The sequence below is a fragment of the Aspergillus niger genome (genome assembly GCF_000002855.4).
Source record: "Aspergillus niger supercontig An04".
In the NCBI taxonomy this organism is placed as follows: domain Eukaryota; kingdom Fungi; phylum Ascomycota; class Eurotiomycetes; order Eurotiales; family Aspergillaceae; genus Aspergillus; species Aspergillus niger.
In genome coordinates this window covers 2,172,601-2,191,534 of record NT_166539.1, presented here as the reverse complement: position 1 = coordinate 2,191,534, position 18,934 = coordinate 2,172,601, and the positions used below count along the sequence as shown (strand labels likewise).

At 50.1% G+C, this 18,934-nt stretch overlaps 9 protein-coding genes and 1 non-coding gene across 10 annotated transcripts; 5 read left to right on the top strand and 5 right to left on the bottom strand.

Annotated features, from left to right (window-relative positions):
- Nucleotides 1–441: 441 nt before the first annotated feature.
- Nucleotides 442–1,603, bottom strand: An04g09040 (hypothetical protein; the record flags this gene model as incomplete). The annotated part of the gene is made up of 6 exons (XM_059747745.1): nucleotides 442–598; nucleotides 804–962; nucleotides 1,096–1,224; nucleotides 1,266–1,324; nucleotides 1,377–1,471; nucleotides 1,579–1,603. 6 exons carry the CDS (start codon nucleotides 1,601–1,603, stop codon nucleotides 442–444), a joined length of 624 nt encoding a protein of 207 aa, XP_059600686.1.
- Nucleotides 1,604–1,690: 87 nt separating this feature from the next.
- Nucleotides 1,691–2,904, top strand: An04g09030 (uncharacterized protein; the record flags this gene model as incomplete). The annotated part of the gene is made up of 5 exons (XM_001402223.1): nucleotides 1,691–1,757; nucleotides 1,813–1,860; nucleotides 1,924–1,973; nucleotides 2,025–2,223; nucleotides 2,291–2,904. 5 exons carry the CDS (start codon nucleotides 1,691–1,693, stop codon nucleotides 2,902–2,904), a joined length of 978 nt encoding a protein of 325 aa, XP_001402260.1.
- Nucleotides 2,905–3,401: 497 nt separating this feature from the next.
- On the top strand, nucleotides 3,402–4,946 carry An04g09020 (uncharacterized protein; the record flags this gene model as incomplete). Its single annotated transcript, XM_059747744.1, has 5 exons — nucleotides 3,402–3,420; nucleotides 3,563–4,200; nucleotides 4,294–4,545; nucleotides 4,604–4,712; nucleotides 4,792–4,946. 5 exons carry the CDS (start codon nucleotides 3,402–3,404, stop codon nucleotides 4,944–4,946), a joined length of 1,173 nt encoding a protein of 390 aa, XP_059600685.1.
- A 65-nt stretch (nucleotides 4,947–5,011) lies between these two features.
- An04g09010 (uncharacterized protein) lies at nucleotides 5,012–5,338 on the bottom strand (the record flags this gene model as incomplete). Its single annotated transcript, XM_001402221.1, has 1 exon — nucleotides 5,012–5,338. One exon carries the CDS (start codon nucleotides 5,336–5,338, stop codon nucleotides 5,012–5,014), a length of 327 nt encoding a protein of 108 aa, XP_001402258.1.
- Nucleotides 5,339–7,607: 2,269 nt separating this feature from the next.
- An04g09000 (uncharacterized protein) lies at nucleotides 7,608–9,175 on the top strand (the record flags this gene model as incomplete). Its single annotated transcript, XM_001402220.1, has 7 exons — nucleotides 7,608–7,686; nucleotides 7,864–7,916; nucleotides 8,012–8,119; nucleotides 8,176–8,285; nucleotides 8,358–8,688; nucleotides 8,768–8,819; nucleotides 8,898–9,175. 7 exons carry the CDS (start codon nucleotides 7,608–7,610, stop codon nucleotides 9,173–9,175), a joined length of 1,011 nt encoding a protein of 336 aa, XP_001402257.1.
- A 454-nt stretch (nucleotides 9,176–9,629) lies between these two features.
- On the bottom strand, nucleotides 9,630–11,099 carry An04g08990 (uncharacterized protein; the record flags this gene model as incomplete). Its single annotated transcript, XM_001402219.1, has 5 exons — nucleotides 9,630–10,338; nucleotides 10,396–10,520; nucleotides 10,577–10,649; nucleotides 10,702–10,849; nucleotides 10,910–11,099. The coding sequence occupies 5 exons, from the start codon at nucleotides 11,097–11,099 to the stop codon at nucleotides 9,630–9,632; spliced, it is 1,245 nt and encodes a 414-aa protein (XP_001402256.1).
- Nucleotides 11,100–11,907: 808 nt separating this feature from the next.
- On the top strand, nucleotides 11,908–12,546 carry An04g08980 (60S ribosomal protein eL43; the record flags this gene model as incomplete). Its single annotated transcript, XM_001402218.3, has 4 exons — nucleotides 11,908–11,926; nucleotides 12,014–12,044; nucleotides 12,188–12,352; nucleotides 12,483–12,546. The coding sequence occupies 4 exons, from the start codon at nucleotides 11,908–11,910 to the stop codon at nucleotides 12,544–12,546; spliced, it is 279 nt and encodes a 92-aa protein (XP_001402255.1).
- Nucleotides 12,547–13,804: 1,258 nt separating this feature from the next.
- On the top strand, nucleotides 13,805–15,806 carry An04g08970 (uncharacterized protein; the record flags this gene model as incomplete). Its single annotated transcript, XM_059747741.1, is given in 3 exon segments — nucleotides 13,805–14,102; nucleotides 14,225–15,056; nucleotides 15,239–15,806. Coding segments are annotated over 3 exon segments (1,698 nt in total).
- A 1,162-nt stretch (nucleotides 15,807–16,968) lies between these two features.
- tRNA-Ser (GCT) lies at nucleotides 16,969–17,073 on the bottom strand. The gene has a single exon. It is a non-coding gene; the product is annotated as a tRNA-Ser (tRNA).
- Nucleotides 17,074–17,223: 150 nt separating this feature from the next.
- Nucleotides 17,224–18,526, bottom strand: An04g08950 (uncharacterized protein; the record flags this gene model as incomplete). The annotated part of the gene is made up of 5 exons (XM_059747740.1): nucleotides 17,224–17,250; nucleotides 17,330–17,550; nucleotides 17,792–17,835; nucleotides 18,040–18,118; nucleotides 18,259–18,526. The coding sequence occupies 5 exons, from the start codon at nucleotides 18,524–18,526 to the stop codon at nucleotides 17,224–17,226; spliced, it is 639 nt and encodes a 212-aa protein (XP_059600683.1).
- Between the last annotated feature and the right edge of the window lie 408 nt (nucleotides 18,527–18,934).

Here is an 18,934-nt window from a genome sequence, read left to right as displayed (position 1 = left end):
CTTATACTTTGACATGTGAAGATCTGGGGGATCGATCGCTTTCCCTTCTTTTTTCTTTTATCTTATCAGTTTATCCCCTCTTTTCTTTTTCTTTCTTTTTTTTTTATTTTTGACTATATAATTTTTGGCTGTTTTGGGACATAAAACTACCAAGACTATATTTCTCCTCGCATTTCAAGATTCCTATGTTATTTCATAACCAAATTGTTTCTCTTAATAATTATTATGTGGTGCTCGGAAGAATGACCTCCGGGGGCGTGGGTAAATCATGAACCGTGGGGTAAACCTTCAGGAGAGAGGGACATGCATACCCCGTGACTTGCAAGGAGGAAGCAACACAAAGGTAAAATACTAGCTCGAAAGGGTAAAATCCCAGGGGGTCACAGGGATTAGAGGCATATTTCTTTTGTTTTTCCTTTTATCATATTCAGACACTAATCATTATCCCCATTCCTCGCAGGATGAACATTTCCTTGCTATAACACTGTCGGCACCGACGGACGGAGAAAGGACCTCGGCTGAAGAACGACCCCAGGCTTGGCCCGGAAATACCCGTGGATCATAGCTGGACTGGTGCACCAACTTTCCATCCCCCACACTTCAGGTCACGGTCTTGTCTCGGTGGTAAAGGGCATGTCACAAGCTAAGGCTTTCGATGTATGTATGTAAGTAGCTACTGCTGCTTACGACTGGCAGATGACGACAAAATACTGGATTCTCCAAGCCATGAGGGAACTCTCCAGCATGTGAAGAGCCTGGTCTTACCTGACATTTGGGAACCATGATCTCTGGTTCCGGCTTACCATTGGCACACTGGCCCCTTGAGCTCATTCACTTTTGGCCACGCCACCTTGGGGCCACAAGGACTGGAAGTGCCAATCTGCGCGCCGTTAGTCGGAGTGACCTGTGCAGCTTCCGATGCCTCGGGGTGAGGTAGAATAAGTTTCAGTAGACACGAGCAGCTTTAACCACCACCACCGGGGATATGGCAGCCGTAAGGGTATAAGTGATAAGGATCCCCCACGTTTAAGAAATTGTAAATCGTGGAGAGTCCATAATCCAATCAGTTGACTAGTTCCTTTTCCTTCCGTTGACCCTGTCCCAAGCTGATTCTCAAGGGCGTTCGGTTGTTGGTCTACTGTGCGAAGACGGCGGCATTGCTTCCGCTCGTCCAGAGAAGCTTCCTCCGCTTCCCCGTCATAGCTCCCTCCACGCCCGGTACGCCTGGGCTAAAATCAATCCAAAGCGACAGCAAAAGCCGCCACTGGAGCCGAGCCCGTCTGGGATCCTCATTGCCGAGAACGGCCTTGCGAATGTTTGGGATCTTCCAGCTAAGCCGCTAATCAAGTGACTCCCTCAATCGCCGATTTAAATACCCTGGGTGGGTAGAGCCGAGGGACGTAGTTATACTTCCGTATCTCCCCGTATTTTTGGGCCTTCCTGTGAACCTCCGAGATCGTCCCCGTCCTTTCTTTTAATAAAAAAAAATAAAGATCCCTGGAATCCGGATCGCTGGCGATTCACTCTTGATCTTTCTCTCCTCTTTCTCCCCCTTTTGTCAAAGGACTCCCGCTGCACGCGATCGCCTGGAAACTCGTTCCATTGCGCTGTCGGCTATAGCTCTTGCAGAAGAGCTTGTTACCAATTGACAGAGAAAACAACGTCTTTGCAAAACTAGAAATTGTGCACAATGTCCGCAAAGACTGTACAAGGCCGCAATGGCAAGAAGCCAGCCTCCCCAGCTGTGAACCTCATCGGTAAGCAATATTCTCTCGGCGCATTGATTGAGTACGGTACTAACTTGCGACTCAGCTGGTGGTGGTGCTGGTATGATGGAAGCGCTCGTGTGTCACCCTCTAGGTATGTATAATTATGGGTCAATTGGCTGTCTTGAGTGAGGATCGCGCTGACAATCTATGCCAGACACCATCAAAGTTCGGATGCAGCTCTCCCGCCGTGCCCGGGCACCGGGTGTAAGTGAGAACCATATGCAAAGCATTGAGTCCTAGCTAACAGTTCGCTAGGTAAAACCCCGCGGGTTCGTAGCCACCGGTGTTGAGATCGTGAAGAAGGAGACTGCCATGGGTCTGTACAAGGGACTGGGTGCCGTCCTTGGTGGTATCATCCCGAAGATGGCCATCCGGTTCACCTCCTACGAATCTTACAAGCAAATGCTTGCCGATAAGGAGACTGGTGCTGTGACCAGCAAAGCTACCTTCTTGGGTAAGTCACGTATTCTTGAATCGCGTCCAGTCATGGATAGGGAGGCTAACGAGGCTCTTTTATTTAGCTGGTCTTGCTGCTGGTGTGACCGAAGCCGTGGCAGTGGTCAATCCCATGGAGGTTGTTAAGATTCGTTTGCAAGCACAACATCACAGTTTGGCGGACCCTCTCGATACCCCCAAGTACCGCAGTGCACCACATGCGCTTTTCACCGTGATTAAGGAAGAGGGTTTCAGCACCCTGTACCGCGGTGTCTCTCTGACTGCCCTTCGGCAAGGAACCAACCAAGCAGCCAACTTCACAGCCTACACCGAATTGAAGGCTTTCCTCCAGAGGGTTCAGCCGGAGTACAGCAACACACAGCTGCCTTCCTACCAGACAACTTTCATCGGTCTGATTTCTGGTGCTGTCGGACCTTTCTCCAATGCCCCGATCGACACGATCAAGACGAGATTGCAGAAGACCCGTGCTGAGCCCGGTCAATCAGCGGTGTCTCGTATCATGGTCATCGCGAAGGACATGTTCAAGCAAGAGGGTGCTCGTGCCTTCTACAAGGGTATCACGCCCCGTGTGATGAGAGTCGCGCCTGGTCAGGCCGTCACTTTCACCGTGTATGAGTTCCTGAAGGGCAAGCTGGAGAACTCCGGATGGGCCTTCGTCGGTGGAAACTATGAAGAGTAAGTGACTCCACTGGAAGGGCATGGCCGCTGTATGTTCTCGAAAGCATTTGATACCATGAGCATGGTGGCGTTTTCGATCACTGAGTTATCAGTATTCTCCTGTTTATATGTTTGGGGGCCTTGGAGAGCTGCCAGGCGAGATCCACACGGAGTGGGTTGTATATGTTATACCTGTTTTCCCAGTTCATTTCCTATGTTAGCATACCTACTTTCTTGGATAGAGTCAAACAAATCATTCAGAGAAGTCAATTGAATTCAGAGGGTGTAGTATAGAGTAGAAGTAAATACAAATCTTCCCACGTAGATAAGAAGCGGCCGATCGCCCGGGGCATTAGCTGAGCCCCGCTAGGAACAAGACACACCGCTTCTGCCCTTCCCCTCCGTCTTGTCTTCCCCGAAACAACCTTCCAGATAAACCCCTCGACTGCAGGAAGTAGACCGGCCGATAAGTTGCATAATCTGAAACGGTCAGGAGCTACTGCTGGACCTTTATTCACGATGCAGTCAGGAATCTCAGGTACATATCTACCAATCTCATTCCTCTCTTCTTCCCCTTGTTCCTGGCGATTACGACATCCCGCAACCGATCCCCTCGGACATGCCACCTTACAACCCAAGTTACGCTCGTCCCAGCATTCTTTGCTAACTATGCCCAATAGTCTCTGATGAGCTTCACGAAGCCTTCAGGAACTTCGTCTCCGATGAATCCATTTTCTGTCTCCCCGTAACAATCAAGTCGGAAAGCCTGTCGCCCCTTTCCCCGGTTCCTTTCGCCTCTCCGAACGCCTTCTACCCGTCTCTTTCCCAGCTCTCGTCCGTCCTTGAACCCAAGACTCCCCTTTACCTCCTCATTCGTCGTCCTGAGGGTGGTTCATCCTCTCTCGTGGCTTTGACCTACATTCCCTCCAATGCTGGCGTGCGCGCCAAGACTCTCTTCGCCGCAACCCGCGCCACCTTGGCTAGGGAACTAGGCACGGAGAAGTTCGCTTCGACCATCTTCGCTACAGATGAAGATGAGGTTATTGGCGAGGAGGCATGGAAGGAGCGAGATGCAGAGAAGAAGGGTACCGCGGGCGGTTTCCGACGGGAGGATTTAATGGGCGAGAAGGAGCGGGAGTTGGAGGCTGTACGGAGAGCCGAAGAGGAGGCTCGCAGCGGCACTCCGAGCAGAGATATTGGTATTGGCGGCACGTTCAACAGGGCGAATCCATTCGGTGGTGCGTCCGTCAAGATGAACGTCGATGATGAGGTTAAGCAGGCCCTCGAAGGGTTACAGCAGGGTGGGCTGGTTCAGCTGGTACGTGTCTTCTCTCTACGGTTTTCCAACCCAACGCATTTGGGTATGTATATTTCCTTTGGGATTGCTCTAACTTCGCTTTTCTAAATACAGGCCATCGATGTCCCGACGGAGGCGATCAAGGTTGCTGCCGCTGAGTCCGGGGTGGATGCGAACTCCGTCCAGTCACACATCCCTTCGTCCTCTCCCCGGTACACACTTTACCACTACCCCGACTCCGACGTGGTGATCTTCATCTATACCTGCCCCTCGGGTTCCTCGATCAAGGAGCGTATGCTGTACGCCAGTTCCCGAATGTATGCAATCACTATGGCTGGCGACCAGGGCTTGAAGATTTCAAAGAAGGTAAGAGCTGGTTGCAAACGCTCGATTGATTGAAGAGTCTCCCTAACACAGCATGCAGATTGAGGCGTCATCGCCCGACGAGATCACGGGCGAAAGGTTGCATGAAGAAGTCCACCCGCCACAGGACAACGGACCGAGCCGGGGATTTGCGAGACCGAGACGCCCGGGTCGGTAAATCTCCGTGCGTGGGTGGATGACCCCGTAATTTCTTGTATATCCCGCTCTATGATCCGCGATAGTATATAGCCCCGGGCACCTGTGAACCGAAACACCGCCGGTACCATTCTTCTCTCTCTTCCGTAGGTGTAGCTGTCTCATTCTCAACAACCGTTTATATTCGCCCAAGCCACTCCCATAAATCTGCAGAGCTCCCTAAGGCCAGGAGCATACGATGCAGATAGCAGCAAGTTCGCGTCCAAGAGTTCCCAAACGCGTGGCGAACAAGAAAAACAACACCCAGCCAGCATCAATGATTTCGAAAACTTTTCTTTTGGTAGAATAAATCTGTCCTCGAACTTCCCAGGTTTATAATCTTCGGACAGCCGTCCCGATCCTTCTCGAGTCGCGTGCACTCAAAGCAGTAAAAGGCATCACTGATACCCTCTCCACCACAAACGATGCACTTGTTCTGGTAGTTTCCGAAGGAGCACTCGTCGCAGATGCGGACCAGGGTCGTGGGACGCACGTAGGAGTCGCACACGGGACATTTGCCGTCACACTTATCGCACAAGCGGCCGATAGAGATGCCGGGCTGCTTGCGGCACATGACAAGATCGGGATGATGGCGAGACATGGTGGGTTTATGAGATCAGGAGCTTCTCTTGAAAGTGGTGGGAGACGCGACGACTCTTGAAGAACGATGGGCAACGCGAGATATAGAGTGAGAAGTTCGCTAGCTAAAAGAAAGCTGCAGGTATTACGAGCAGTCGACGCTTCGTAGCAATAGAATGAGATATGTCAGCAGCAAGACAGTGGAAGGCAATCGAAGAGTCTGGGTCGGGGGACACAGAGAAGAGAGGGAGATGGAACTGGAAATGGAAGAAACGCTCTTTCGGGGCGGTCTAGTGGTCCGTGCACGGGCCGTTGGAGTCCCGCCGCGCCGGGCATATCGCGATACCGAACGAGGTTTGAGAGAAGCTGCAAATGAATACCCGGTGACTTCTGTCTCGTTGTTCGCGGAATGTTATGATTCGAGCTGTTCGATACCTAGCCTTCATCTCTTTTAATTCAAAAGCATTTTTGTTTTTATTCGATTGAATCTTATTTACTATTTACTTCTTTCCTCACCTCTCACAGCTCTCCTCCCTGCCAGATATGACCGAAGGGTATATATTACTTCGCCGCCTACCCTGACTACCTTTCTATACAAGAAACATCCCTGCTAACATGGGACATTTGCATGACAATACAGAACTCTCGCGTCGGCCGTCGCCCTCCCCGACCAAGACACTATAATCCCGTCCCCAGAAGCAGGGCTAAAGCGGCGACAATCGTCAATTACGGACCCCGACTCGGAGAACAAACGCCGTCGTCTTAGCTCACAGGCAGAACATCACGACGACACCCAGTCCATTCCAGATCGCAAACAGTCCTCGCCAGATGTAACAGAGCGGAAACCGCGACGTGGCGCAGGACGGGATGAGGAGCGCAAACGCGGCCAACGACTATTCGGTGCTTTGCTGGGGACGCTTTCGCAGAGCTCGAGCTCGGCGGCCCAAAAGCGACGTGCGGATATTGAGCGACGACAACAGGATAAGTTGAAGTTGCAGGATGAGGAGTATGGGGAGCTGAAGAAGAAGAGACGGGAGGAACGGGCGGCGATTCGGAAGAAGGAGCAGAGGTTCTACGAGGAGGAATCGGTGAGTTTTGTCCCCCGGGAATGATGATGGCGATGATTTGCTGGGTTTCTGGTTGCTGCTCGTTTTATGTCGTGCAGGCGCTGATGGATGTCTCAGATGCGCACGCGCCACTCGAATATGATTGCGATGGCTCATTTCCTTAAGACGAGGACGGAGCCTGTATTAGTATGTTTCCCAACCTTACGGTTTTGTGGCGTTGGTGCTTACGTTTGGGGGGTTCTGACTATTCTATCTGCAGTACTACAAGCCGTGGCAGCTAAGGGCGGAGGATGAGGATATAATACAGGACCAGATTAAAGAAGCGGAAGCTACTGTCGCGAGAGAAGTGGCGGAGTTTGAAGCACGCTATTCGTCCCCCGAGGAGGAAAATGCCAAGCAGCAGGAGGAGAAGAAACAGGAGTCAGGGCATGAAGAGACTCAGGAACCAGCCTCGGTGTCCGAAACAGACGCCCTGGAGAACAAGAGTGTCGCTCAAGCGTCTTCGGTCACGCTGGGAGCCGAGACGACAGCCGATGGAGGTTCAGAAGAAGCGAAAGCCGAGACCACGCTTGCTAATGACAGCAACGTATCTACTAGTATGGACCATGACCGCTCGGATATCCATCGACACGACGATGATGGCGGTGAAGTGGAAGAGGATCAGGAAGATACGGTAATCTACTAGCAGCAGAAGCGGTGACTGTCTCTTTCTCTTTGATTTAATTCCACCATCTATTATCATGTTGAGTAGCGAATGGCAATGTCGACTGGAGGTGGAAGCAAGTCTATGCTCTCCCTTCTTATGTACATTAGTTAGTGTCTGCATCGAGTAAGAGCCGAGGCATTTCGGCGGGAAGGCCGGCGAGTCCCCTTTCGGCTGGCTGAACACAAACAATTCGGCGGTCTCCAATCAATCAACCTGGGCAAAATTACTGCCAGGAAAACAGGTTATGTGTATCAGAAATGCCATATTACTCGTGCCCAATGACTCCGTCGCCTCATTTCCTGTAGTTAGTCTTATATTAATCGATCAATAGCCCCGGTTGCACGTGACGGACAGCTGGCGGGGGTCTCCATAGGGTACCATTTATAGATCCTGGGAAAGTCGGTATAGCAGCATGCATCTTGCTTGATTCTTCTTTATCTTTGATCATCTTTCTGCAGTAGACATCCTTGTCTGTACATTATATCTAGACCACAGCTTCCATCCAACGTTGTTCCGTCATGACCGTGGACAAGATCGATGTAACCGGTGACCCGAGGGTCGAGCGCCGCTCGGCAAACGTCAATGGCAAGACATACGGTATGTAGGAGATGCAGCACATCTGATGCAATTCAAAGGACGGGTTCCCTGCAGGCTCGATTTCCTCAATCCATGCAGTGTTATAATAATCTTGCAGCACTGCTGTCCACATATATTCATCTAAATCTAGATACTGTACTAGAAGCTGTAATACATGATCGCTGATATATATTGCAGGCTACCTCTACAGCGAGCCCGAATCGGGGGTTTATCGGGCGACAATCTTCCTCGTGCGTGATGCCACCCCCATAAAGAGTGATTGGCGATACATATCGCAGTCATCTAAATCAAGCAAGATCATCTAACTCTCATCTGCTATATACAGCTCCATGGCTTCCCCGACCTATCCATGGGATGGCGCTACCAAATCCCCATGTTGATTTCCATGGGTCTGCGAGTTGTCGCGCCAGACTGTCTAGGATATGGCCGAACAGTACGTGCTATAATCGCCCTTTGAACCACAAACAATCAATTTTAACGAAGAAACAGGACGCACCCGAAGAAATAGAACTATATTCGCACAAAAGCTGCGCCAACGACATCAAAGAACTCGCAACCCAACTACAAGCACCCGAAATCATCCTCGGCGGACATGACTGGTAGGCACTCCCTTATTTCCAATTACATCCTTTATATATCATAGCGAGCACGAGAACTGAATATCAGGATAGGGGCGCCGCCCTCGCCTATCGCGTCGCGCTCTGGCACCCGGAGCTCGTAACGCACATCTTCACAGTCTGCGTGCCGTATGCAGCGCCGACACGAAAATACCTCGCGCTAGAAGACATGGTAGAGAACATCGCGCCACATTTCGCGTACCAGCTGCAATTCCGGAGCGGAAATCTCGAAGACGTCATCTTCAGCAAGGAAGATATCGAGAAGTTCTTGTCGGCGCTGTATGGCGGTCGGACGGATGATAGGGATGTGGCGTTTGATGCCGAGTATGGGGTTTTGTTGGATCGAATGGAGCTTGTTAGGCCGTCGCCTTTGTTGAGTGAGGTGGTGAGTTGTCCTTACTTACTTGTTTCTTTGAGAAGAAAAAGAGGAAAAGATGTAAATGCTAATATGGATAATTATGCAGGAACTGGAATACTACGCGACTGAATTCTCGAGGAATGGGCTTCGGGGGCCGTGTATGTCCTATCCTATTTTACCCCATTCCCATCTAAGCCACAGCGATAAGAACTGAAATCCAACTAACAAAAACACAGTAAACTGGTACCGCACACGGGAGATCAATTACGAAGAAGAACTTGCCATTTTGAACGCACGCATCACAGCCCCGTTACTATTTATCCAAGCGCTGAAGGACTCCGCGTTGCCACCGCACCTAGGAAAAGGAATGACGAGGACCGTCCCGCATTTGACGTATAAACAGGTGAATACGTCGCATTGGGCGCTGTGGCAGGAACCGGAGGAGGTGAATGAGATCATTGCGTGGTGGCTGAAGGAGGTGGTGTTTAAGAGTTTGAGGATGTCGAGGTTGTGAGTGGTGTTGTATGAAGGTGGTTGGGGGTGTTCTGTATGGGTATCTGACACCCAGGTGTACTCTTTTGTACGCATATGTTGATTGATTGATTGATTGTTTGTTGTGCTCTTGGGTCTGGGCTGATGCGAGTGTCTTTTGGAATCTTGGATGTATCCGCTGGGCGGGATTGCTTTGTCTTTCTGTTAGGGATCACGCTTTGGAAAATGGGTATCTTGGTTTATTAGTCCTAGGATAAAGTTACAGTATTTTGCTCTACTACTGTTCCTTTATATAAATGGCATGGAGTTGGGCATTTAAAGACTTTTTTGAATGAGCCGCGGGGTATTATAAATCAATGGCAAGTAGTAAGTACTATTAACAACCAAGTAAATCTCTATAAACAGGTGAATCAAGTCATAAGTAGCTATATAACAAAATATTGCGAGTTTGTCAATCGGATAAGGCCACAAGCAAATCAATTATCAACGACCTGAGTCTCGATATGACATCCGACCTTATCCCAGCGATCAATAAACTCCTGACCCAAAGTAGCAGTAGTCACGATACCGCAACGAGACACCTTCTTCACCTTCTCCTCATTCTCAATTATAGTCATGGCCGCCTCAGCCAGACTCAACCCAGTAAACTCGTACATAGTACCCTGGTATCTCAACTTGCCCAGCACACGTTGAGGCTTTGCCGTATCCTGGTCCGCAGTCGCGACGGCGCGGTACTCGACGAAGTCGTTGACGGAATCCTCGAGAGTAGGACCAGTACCCGGGGTATAGATGTACTTCCTGACAAGGGTGCGAATCGGAGGCAGGAGTAAAGCCGTAACGGCGAAAAGGAACGCATAATGCCATAGAATTCCGGTGAAAGCGTTCCTGGCGCGGAGGAATTGTCTGAAGTAGAACCGGGGTCCGTAGAACTCCGGCATCAGGGTACTGCTGCGGTGGACGGTGGTGATGTCTGCTAGACCTGATGGTGAGGTGGTCAAGATGCCCAAGTCACGCACGGATCGAATACCGAGTAGCCTCGTCCATAACGGCTCGCGAGGGATGTCTTTCGGAGGGGGAGCTGCGGCCAGTGCAAAAGGGGTGGATATTTTGCGCATTTCGGAAGGTGGCACATTTTCAAAGAAAGTGAGTACGGTGGAGAGGGTGCCACCGCTTGCTCCGGAGGACCTGCGAGGGCTGGTGTTAGGTATTGGATGATCCGTGGGTTAAGTTCTTTTATCTCACTTGATCTCGTGGATGTCACCGGTGATTGATCTGGTGTGGCATGACAGATCTTCGCGGACTCGCTTCACTGTAGCCCATGCGAGCAGGTCTGCAGGTGCGCTTTCTATGCCAACGCAAGGGATGATCTGATTGATTGTCAGGATGCTGTCGTACTGCGGAGTCATGAGGAGAAGGTACATACAACAGCACCGTTCGCTTTGGCGGTTTCATGGTATTCACTGATGATTTCCTTGACCCAGTGTGTCTCTCCGGTACTACATCGGTTAGCTATACATTGGTGAACTGATTCCATGGCGGCAAACTGACGCATCGACATAGTGAGTTCCATTACTGGCGCAAGCTTCAATCACGGGCGTAGAGTATAGACAGTAGGGACCCACGCAGTTAATGATAACTCGCGTCTTTTGAACCAACGGGTGCAACTCCTCACGATTGAGTTGCACGGGGAGGAGATCTACTAGCAAGTCAACGGTATGTTCGGTCAACAGACATATAGATTCACGGTATCAAGTACCTGGATCGGCACGATCCGGGTTCACATTCTTCAGCTCTTTGGCGATATTCTCCAACTTGCTGAGAGAACGACCGGCCAGAGCCCACTTCAGGTTGGTGGGAAAGTTCTTGACAATGTGGTCAGCACAGAACCGTCCTGTATAGCCCGTGGGCCCCAGGACGATCAGATCATATTGCTTGTTGGATTCCATTTGTTCACGAGGCTTTACCGGTTAACGATATACGAGTAGACACACTGGATAGCAAATACAGATAGGAAACAACCGCTATGAAGATTATTTGACCGCCACGGACGAATCTAGGGGGGATTCCTGGATGCCACCCAACCATGACGGCGCTGCTGAACAGCGGTCCTGGGCTAACCCGATGTGAAGAAACCTCCGATGAAGGGACCGAGGCATGCGGTTATGCTTTAATGCAGTAATGGGATGAGGGGACATTGTGTAGTTGATCGTAGCCATCTCTAGCATATGAAAGGGTTCTACTCGCTTCTGTTCAGTAATCAAAATCAGGCAAGGGTCCTATTGAAGTTATACAATCCCTGTTGCTTACCATAAGGTAACTATTGCCGACTAGTTACAAAGTGGTTAGTAAACTACGTAGTTAATTAGTTATGTTATGCTGTGTTGTATTACATAATCTCCCGTTTGTGTACACATGTATGTGGGGGGCTGCATGTTCGAGATAGATGCGCACAGTACGGCTTGAAGTAAAGAACTTGACTATGACCGAAAATTTTGATAAAGTGACGGGATTCACAAGTTTCTCTATAATTAAAAACGTATATTTTCTAAAGTACGATGAAAGCTTGCTGCCAGGAGAGTAGACTTGTTGCGTACATCATAGGGAGCGTCTGCATTTGAAGGGGTGCACGTGACCGAAGTTCCAGCCCTAAGCGAGCCCGCCCACAACCATTCCCGCCCGAGTAGAAAGCCTCAGTCTCGATTTCGACTTACCGCACTGTATCCATCTTCGACTCAACAGCCGCACAGAGACAAGATGACGAAGCGCACCAAGAGTATGTGCCCCTTTTGAACCTCTACTGGAGGACCGATGAACTCTTGAATGAATGAACGATGAATCGCGAGACTAACAATTATTGCAGAGGTCGGTATCACGGGTAAATATGGTACCAGGTATGCAGCCACGCTTTTCCACCACGACGGTTTGAAATCGGGATGAAGTCGATCGCGTTTTTATTCTCCGAAAATCGAAGACGACAGATTCAGCCTTGAATTTCGCCATACAGAAGAATCGATATTGACGATGGTGATAATAGATACGGTGCCTCCCTGCGTAAGCAGGTGAAGAAGATGGAAGTGTCCCAGCACGCCCGTTACATCTGCACCTTCTGCGGAAAGAACACCGTCAAGCGCAAGGCTGTTGGTATCTGGGAGTGCAAGGGCTGCAACAAGACTGTTGCCGGTGGTGCCTACACTGTCTCGTAAGTACCGAATCTGCTGCTGCTGCTTTCGATAAGCTGCGTCCTGGGCCCAGTGCAGTCTCCATCTATACGGACTGGGCCTCAAGAAGCGGACGTGACATGGATGCTAATCGCTCGGGTTGTGTTACAGTACCCCCGCCGCTGCCGCCACTCGCTCCACTATCCGTCGTCTCAGAGAAATCGCGGAGGTTTAGATGTGATAATGGGATAACCTTTTCTATTACGTTTAAATTCAAAAATGAGAAAATGAGATCTGGAGAATTTCAATAAGCGAATGTCTCTTACCACGAAGCCCGCTAGTACGATGTTGGTAGCGCCAACTGTTGTCGTTTGAACACAAGATTCTTCACCAATAGATTTAATTACCATCGGTGATTCCAGACCCTTCATTTCGTTCCATCGAACCAATTAGTCGATTCACGGGATTTATCGGATGGACTCTTTCGTACTACCACTGTTCTGCACTTGGGGACAAAGGGAATAACTTGTGATTATATCATACCATCTGATGGACTCGTTTGTGGCAGCATGTGAGTATCCCAACAGGGGGTGCTGGGTTCAGGTTGATGGATGTCCACTCGATAATCTTGAGTTGAGTGTGTAGGAAGACACCGCCAACCACCGCATTTCCGCCAGGATGTAAAGGAAAACGCCCCCTCGTGCAGATATCGACATGCATGCATACTATCCTTATGTGCCAAATGTGGTCTTTTTTTTGCTTGATCACTCGTTTAGAGTTCTATCCGTAGCTTGTTCGGACAGGTTGCTCAACACGGTCGCAAACCTTAAAAAGAAATGTGTCTACTACGTATTTGTTCCATTTTCTTTTGTTATTTTTGTTTTCTTGGACTACTACTAGGGAAGGGACCGTTGTGTCAGCTAAATATATCAAATTAACTAACTAGTTCCTCGTCATATTTTAGGCAGATAAGAAATGACGGTCGTTCGGGAGTTTGCACTACTATCTACTACTGACTACTAAATACTTATGGAGGGGGTGATCAGGGTCACACCGACCCATGGACTTTTCTACTAGCTTTTTAGGGGAAGAGAAGGAAAGACATTCAACTACTAAAGCAGAGGGAGGGAACTAGGAGGAGGCTTGCTGAGAGAGATGCAAAGGTACTCAGCTGGTGCTGCAAGGGCAAGGCATTTTTCTCATTCATCATTCAAAAAAGAAGAGAGCGCGGGTGACTAAGGCCAGGCGACGATATTCAATAAAGATCATTGGCTGGACCAAGGCCGGTCACGTTGGAGGCCAGACTGCATTGCGTTAGGCTGGATTTCAGGTCCACCTTCAAAAGGCCGGTTGCTTTCTCCCCACATCACTCGACCTGCTCTCTCTCCCCTTCTCCTTCCCACTCCCTCTGCCTTCCTGTCCCTTCTGCCGGTTGCTCTTCATGCCTTCTCTCAGCGTCTCTGCAGACAATTGTGGCACATCACCTTCTGTTAATGTCCGACACCTGTATTGTGTGCTTAGGAGACCTTGGCGAAAGCGCCAGCGATCCTCTTGCCGTCGCCGCCGAGGCCGCGCCAAGACTTGACCTCGGGGCAGAGGGCAAGTCGGCGGATACCTCTCTCAATCTCGATGGCGTAGATGGCACGGAGGATTCGGGTCAGATCGCTCAGCTCCTCCCTTGCGGGCATATCCTGCACAATAACTGTCTGAAGCCCTGGGTCGAGCGAGCCAACAGCTGTCCGATATGTCGTCGGAGTTTCAACATGGTCGAACTAAGTGACCGCCCTGGTGGTAAGTACTTGATAATTCCCCTTTCTATCTATTGATTTACCTACATTGATCATGGATGGTCTCTACTTCCCTCTGTGTCTGTTATATATCTCTCGATGTACTGATCACTGGTTTTCCTTCAGGCCCCGTCACATCTTCCTATGCCGTGCAGGATCGAGTCCAGCAAGCAGAAGTCGACCCCTCGATGATAATCGAATATATAGACGATGACTTCGCCGATTTCCAACCWTGTCCTATCTGTGGGGATGCAGACAATGAAGAGCTGCTTCTCCTTTGTGATGGCTGCGATGTACCCTCTCACACATATTGCGTTGGCCTCGATTCTGTCCCCACGGGTCCTTGGTACTGCGCACGGTGTGTGACGCAACGTCGTCTCGGGCGGTCTTCTGAGACTGCCGACTGGTCTTCCCAGGCACCAGACAGGCGTGGTCGTCGCACAAGAGCACAGCGACGCAGACTGCAGAGCAGAAACCAGCTCAACTCCCTACACTGGGCCCGCGTGTGGCAATCTGTCTGGGATCACCTCAACCTCGACTTGGACTTTCCGTTCGATGATGACATGGCTGCGGAGCGCGCTCGACAAGAGCAACGCCGGGAAGAAGCCCATCAGCGTGATTTCCGAGCCTGGCAACGTCGCTTTGAAGTTGCCGAACAACAGGGTGGTGGCAATCGGTTCCGAGACACTGCCGCTCTATTGGATATCGAGGCGCCTCGCCCTTCGCGGCCTCGCGTTCCGCGTGAGCCCACCCCGGAGCCCGAGTCTCTTGAAGAGATGAGGGCCTGGAATGCTTTCGAGCGTGCCCGCGAAATTGAGAATGACCCAAGCGCGGCCCGGAAACGTAAAGAACCTACATTGTCGCCCTCTCCCGAGCCTACCGAACCTGAACGCAAGCTGAAGCGGCCCCGGACACGGAGGGCTGAAGACCTGGCAGCTCGGGCTATGCAGAATGGCGAGTCATCAAGAGTCTGCTAGTGCGCAAGTCCTCTGCTCGGTATCAATGCTGAGAGTTCGAGCGAACCGAGCTTCCTTCAGTCCCTTCTCAAGGAGGTGGAAGAATCGTCCAACCCCAACGGGTTCACTTCTCATGGCGCTTCCGGTCAATCATCCATTGCACCCACCGATCATACGACCCCAGGCCCCTCCTCGCCTTCCATCTCACCTGCCCCGTCAAACCATTCTTCCCCGCGTCTATCTTCCGTCACACCGCCTCCAACCCTCCGAAGCAGGCCCATGTCTCACTACAACTGGGGTCACCAGCAGATCCGTCCTCTCCACCCTTCTCGCCAGATGTGTCGCCGGCTGGTTCCGCTCGCAGTGCCCAAGATGATCACACATCACAAGTCCCCACTCGCCGCCCGAATCGTCGGATACCTCGCTCTGCCACTCGATCAGCAGCTATCCGATCCGACGATAGCTCGCCCAGTCGTCCCGGCTTGTCCCTTAAAGTCAAGTCTGACATACAAAAGTTGGTCGGGTCATCGCTGAAGCCTTACTATCGTTCGAAGACCATCACGAAAGAACAATACACAGAAATCAATCGCAATATATCTAGGAAGCTGTACGAGCGTGCGGGCGACGTCGAAACGCTCGGGATCGGGGCCAAAGCCACGCTGGCTACTGTGGCCAAGGACGAAGTGGAGAAGGCCATTGATGCGTTGAAGCAACTAAATGACCTCAATGACTCTGTTGATGATAGTTCTTGATACTTGAATAGCGTCTTGCATTTCCCGGCGTTTTGCAGCAATTAATTTGGTTCCTGTGGAGGATAAGATAACCCGGCGTTTGTTTTCAAGTGACAACTCCCGTTTGGCCGGAACTTCGCACGGGAGGGTTGGATACCCATTAGGAAATATACTGGCCGGCTGGGTGGCGTATGTTGTCCACCGCATACTGTAGCATTGTCTTGCATTTATTATATACCTGAGTGATATACTACGAATGTTGTTTTGCTGGCCGACCAGGACCCTGGACGGCCAGCGTGGGCAGTACATGTGTCCGTCATGAGCGTGAACCCTGCGATGTAGCACAGACACAACAATCATGTAGACCTACTAGTTAATCCTCATTCCTCACCGCTTCAATGACAACGAGAGACCAGACCCAACTATCAATCCTAACAACCCAGACATGAGACCACCACCTGCTGCATATCTAATTAGTCTGTAACATTAGTCCCACAATGCACACGACCAGAAAGTAAGTAAGTAGTTAAGCAGAGTCGTACTATAGATAGTCACCGCCAATTGCAACCGATCGGACGCTCCCGACAACGACTACTTTGTGCTTACAACCTATCGATCGATCACATCACATCACATCAACCTCTCTCTCTCTCTCTTTCTTCCTCGCTTAAGCATCCACGGGCAGCTGGACATGCACTCGAGGTTCTGCATGCACGGGTTCCCAACCACCACTGATCGACTCATGGATTGCCGAAGCACCTACCGATCTATTCTGAGTAGATACTTCGTGGGAAGACACTGTAAATAGATCTGCTACCTAGCTACCCACTTGGTTACATATCGGTTCGCATGATCTGGAACTGCCTTAGCGAAGTACATAGTACATAACCACATACAGTAGTGGTAGCTGTCCAGGTATCATTGCATGCATGCTACAGACAGACAGACACTTGGAGTTCGGGCTCTGGTTTCATGATATACATACATACATCATACATAGAGACTGGTAGCAGAAGGGAAGGAAACCTGACGAAGAAATAGTAAGCGTACATAATGTAGACAGACAGACAGACAGACTATGTACAACAACCAAGGCAACTGCTTGCTACTACTATACTATTAGCTAGCTAGCTATTCTCTCGAAAGATAGAAAATAGGATTAAAAAAAACACAAAAAGATATGCGACACCTCTGGGACTCGAACCCAGGCGGGCGAACCCACAGGCTAATCAGCTAGTACGGAGATGTAGTAGCAGGCCTGCGCCTTAAACCACTCGGCCAAAGTGTCTGATTGGTTATTTTATTTTGCCTTTCTAGAGGGCTATATACTACTTTCCTACAAATAACATATGTGTTTTGTCGCTTGGAGATCCACAATTCAGCAAGCCCCTCTTCTTTGTTCCGTGGATTCGGACATTGGCATTATTGATCAAGTAGCTTAGATAGGCTGGGTTCTTTGCTTAAACTAGATACCGGGTTTTCCTTGTGTGTGTGTGTGTGTGGTGGATCGGATCAGTTCCGTTATGGTGGTAGGGAAATCCTACCTTGTTGATTGATTGGTGGGTGTTGAAAATTTTCTTCTTCCTGGACTTCTTGTTGCTCCCTTCTTTTACTGGTGTACTAGTTGCGGCTGTTTGCGCTGCTGCTAATGCGGTCCTCGTCACGCGTGCTGTCTTGCAGCCGGCGGATAAGTTCTTACAGATTAGACTGTTTGTTTCGTTTGTCAAACTAAACTGCCTTGTATTGATTACTCGACATGAGCTGTCTACCAAAACAGTCTACGTAGCAGTTAGTAGGTGAGTGTTAGAGACTTGACTTGCTGCAGAGCTGTCACATTCTTCTGTCTCGTCTCTCTTGTTCTTGCAGGATCCAGTCACGGCTCCATCCGACGAAGGTCTAGACGTGAAGAGAAGGCAAAGAGAAGGGAAAGAGAAAAGAAAAATTATGGAGCCCACAGCTATAATCTATGGAACCCCTATTTTTTTTCTTCCTATGGTCCCACTGACTGAAACCTGCAACACTATTCAAGCCACACGAGCACAAAGTCAGCCTGTTTATCTTCAAGTAGATTAGTTCTGGTGATGGTGTTTTGAGTCGCCGGTCTTTGGTGCTAGGAGAATTAACCGCATCAGGTATGGTTTCGGCTCTCGGTCTCAGAAAATGTGCCGCCGTTCCTGGTTCGAATCTCAGCGTGTGGCCCGTGGACAGGCTGAAGTTAAGCGGATGACGAATCACTGCACAAGTGCAGACGTACAGATAACTTCCAACAGTGGATTGCGTGATATGGCAGACCGATTGCTGTAACTCCCACGTGCCCTTTCTTCTGACATACCCTATTACAGTCTTGAAACTGACTGATCTCGTCAACGGTAAGCCTGCGCACGTCCTGAGGACGAAGTGTCGAGAAATGTCGAGATAGGCACGCCAAGCCATCGGGTAGAAGTGGGCACTGGATCCTGTGTTGATATCTAACCTTCTTTATGAATCATTTCGGGAATTCGGAGCCACCGAGGCGCGAGCTGGTGCCCACTTGGCCGCATAGAGAGAAGAGTTTGCATCCCATGGCCCCCAAACCCATTAGTGTTGCCTGAGGGGCTGTTATGCAGCCGGGGAAGCGCATTATTTAGGATGTTTGCATTATGTCTGGCCTGCAGACCAGTATGCCTCCAATGAGGTTCTTGTAAACAACGAGGACCCTGGTCATTTTTCGGATATAACGGCTCGAGGTTAAGTCTGGGCATGATGGCATTGCCCTAACCTAAACACAAGATCCCATTCTGAGGTCTATCGGGAATCTGTAGGAAGGTGGGTAACCTGATCCTTGGACCTTGGGATGTTATGGTCAATATGCTCCGGTCCATCGAGTGGGGTCCTTCGTTGGAGATATCCCGTCTGGCCTTAACCCCGTCGGCTTTTTCATGATTAAGCCCGGGTCTTGATTAATCATTTCTTCATATCTTGGCTTGAGGAGGCCCACTCATCGAAGAGGCTTTGATGTCTTTATAATGTCCACCATGGCCCTAGTCCCCCGGCAGGTATCTTCTTGCCTATCCTGTTCCCCAGTCCCTCTAGAAGTTTCGATTGGTCTGTGGAGATAGTATATACTATAACTGTCTCCATCTAGGACGTTTCTTTCCACATCGAAGATC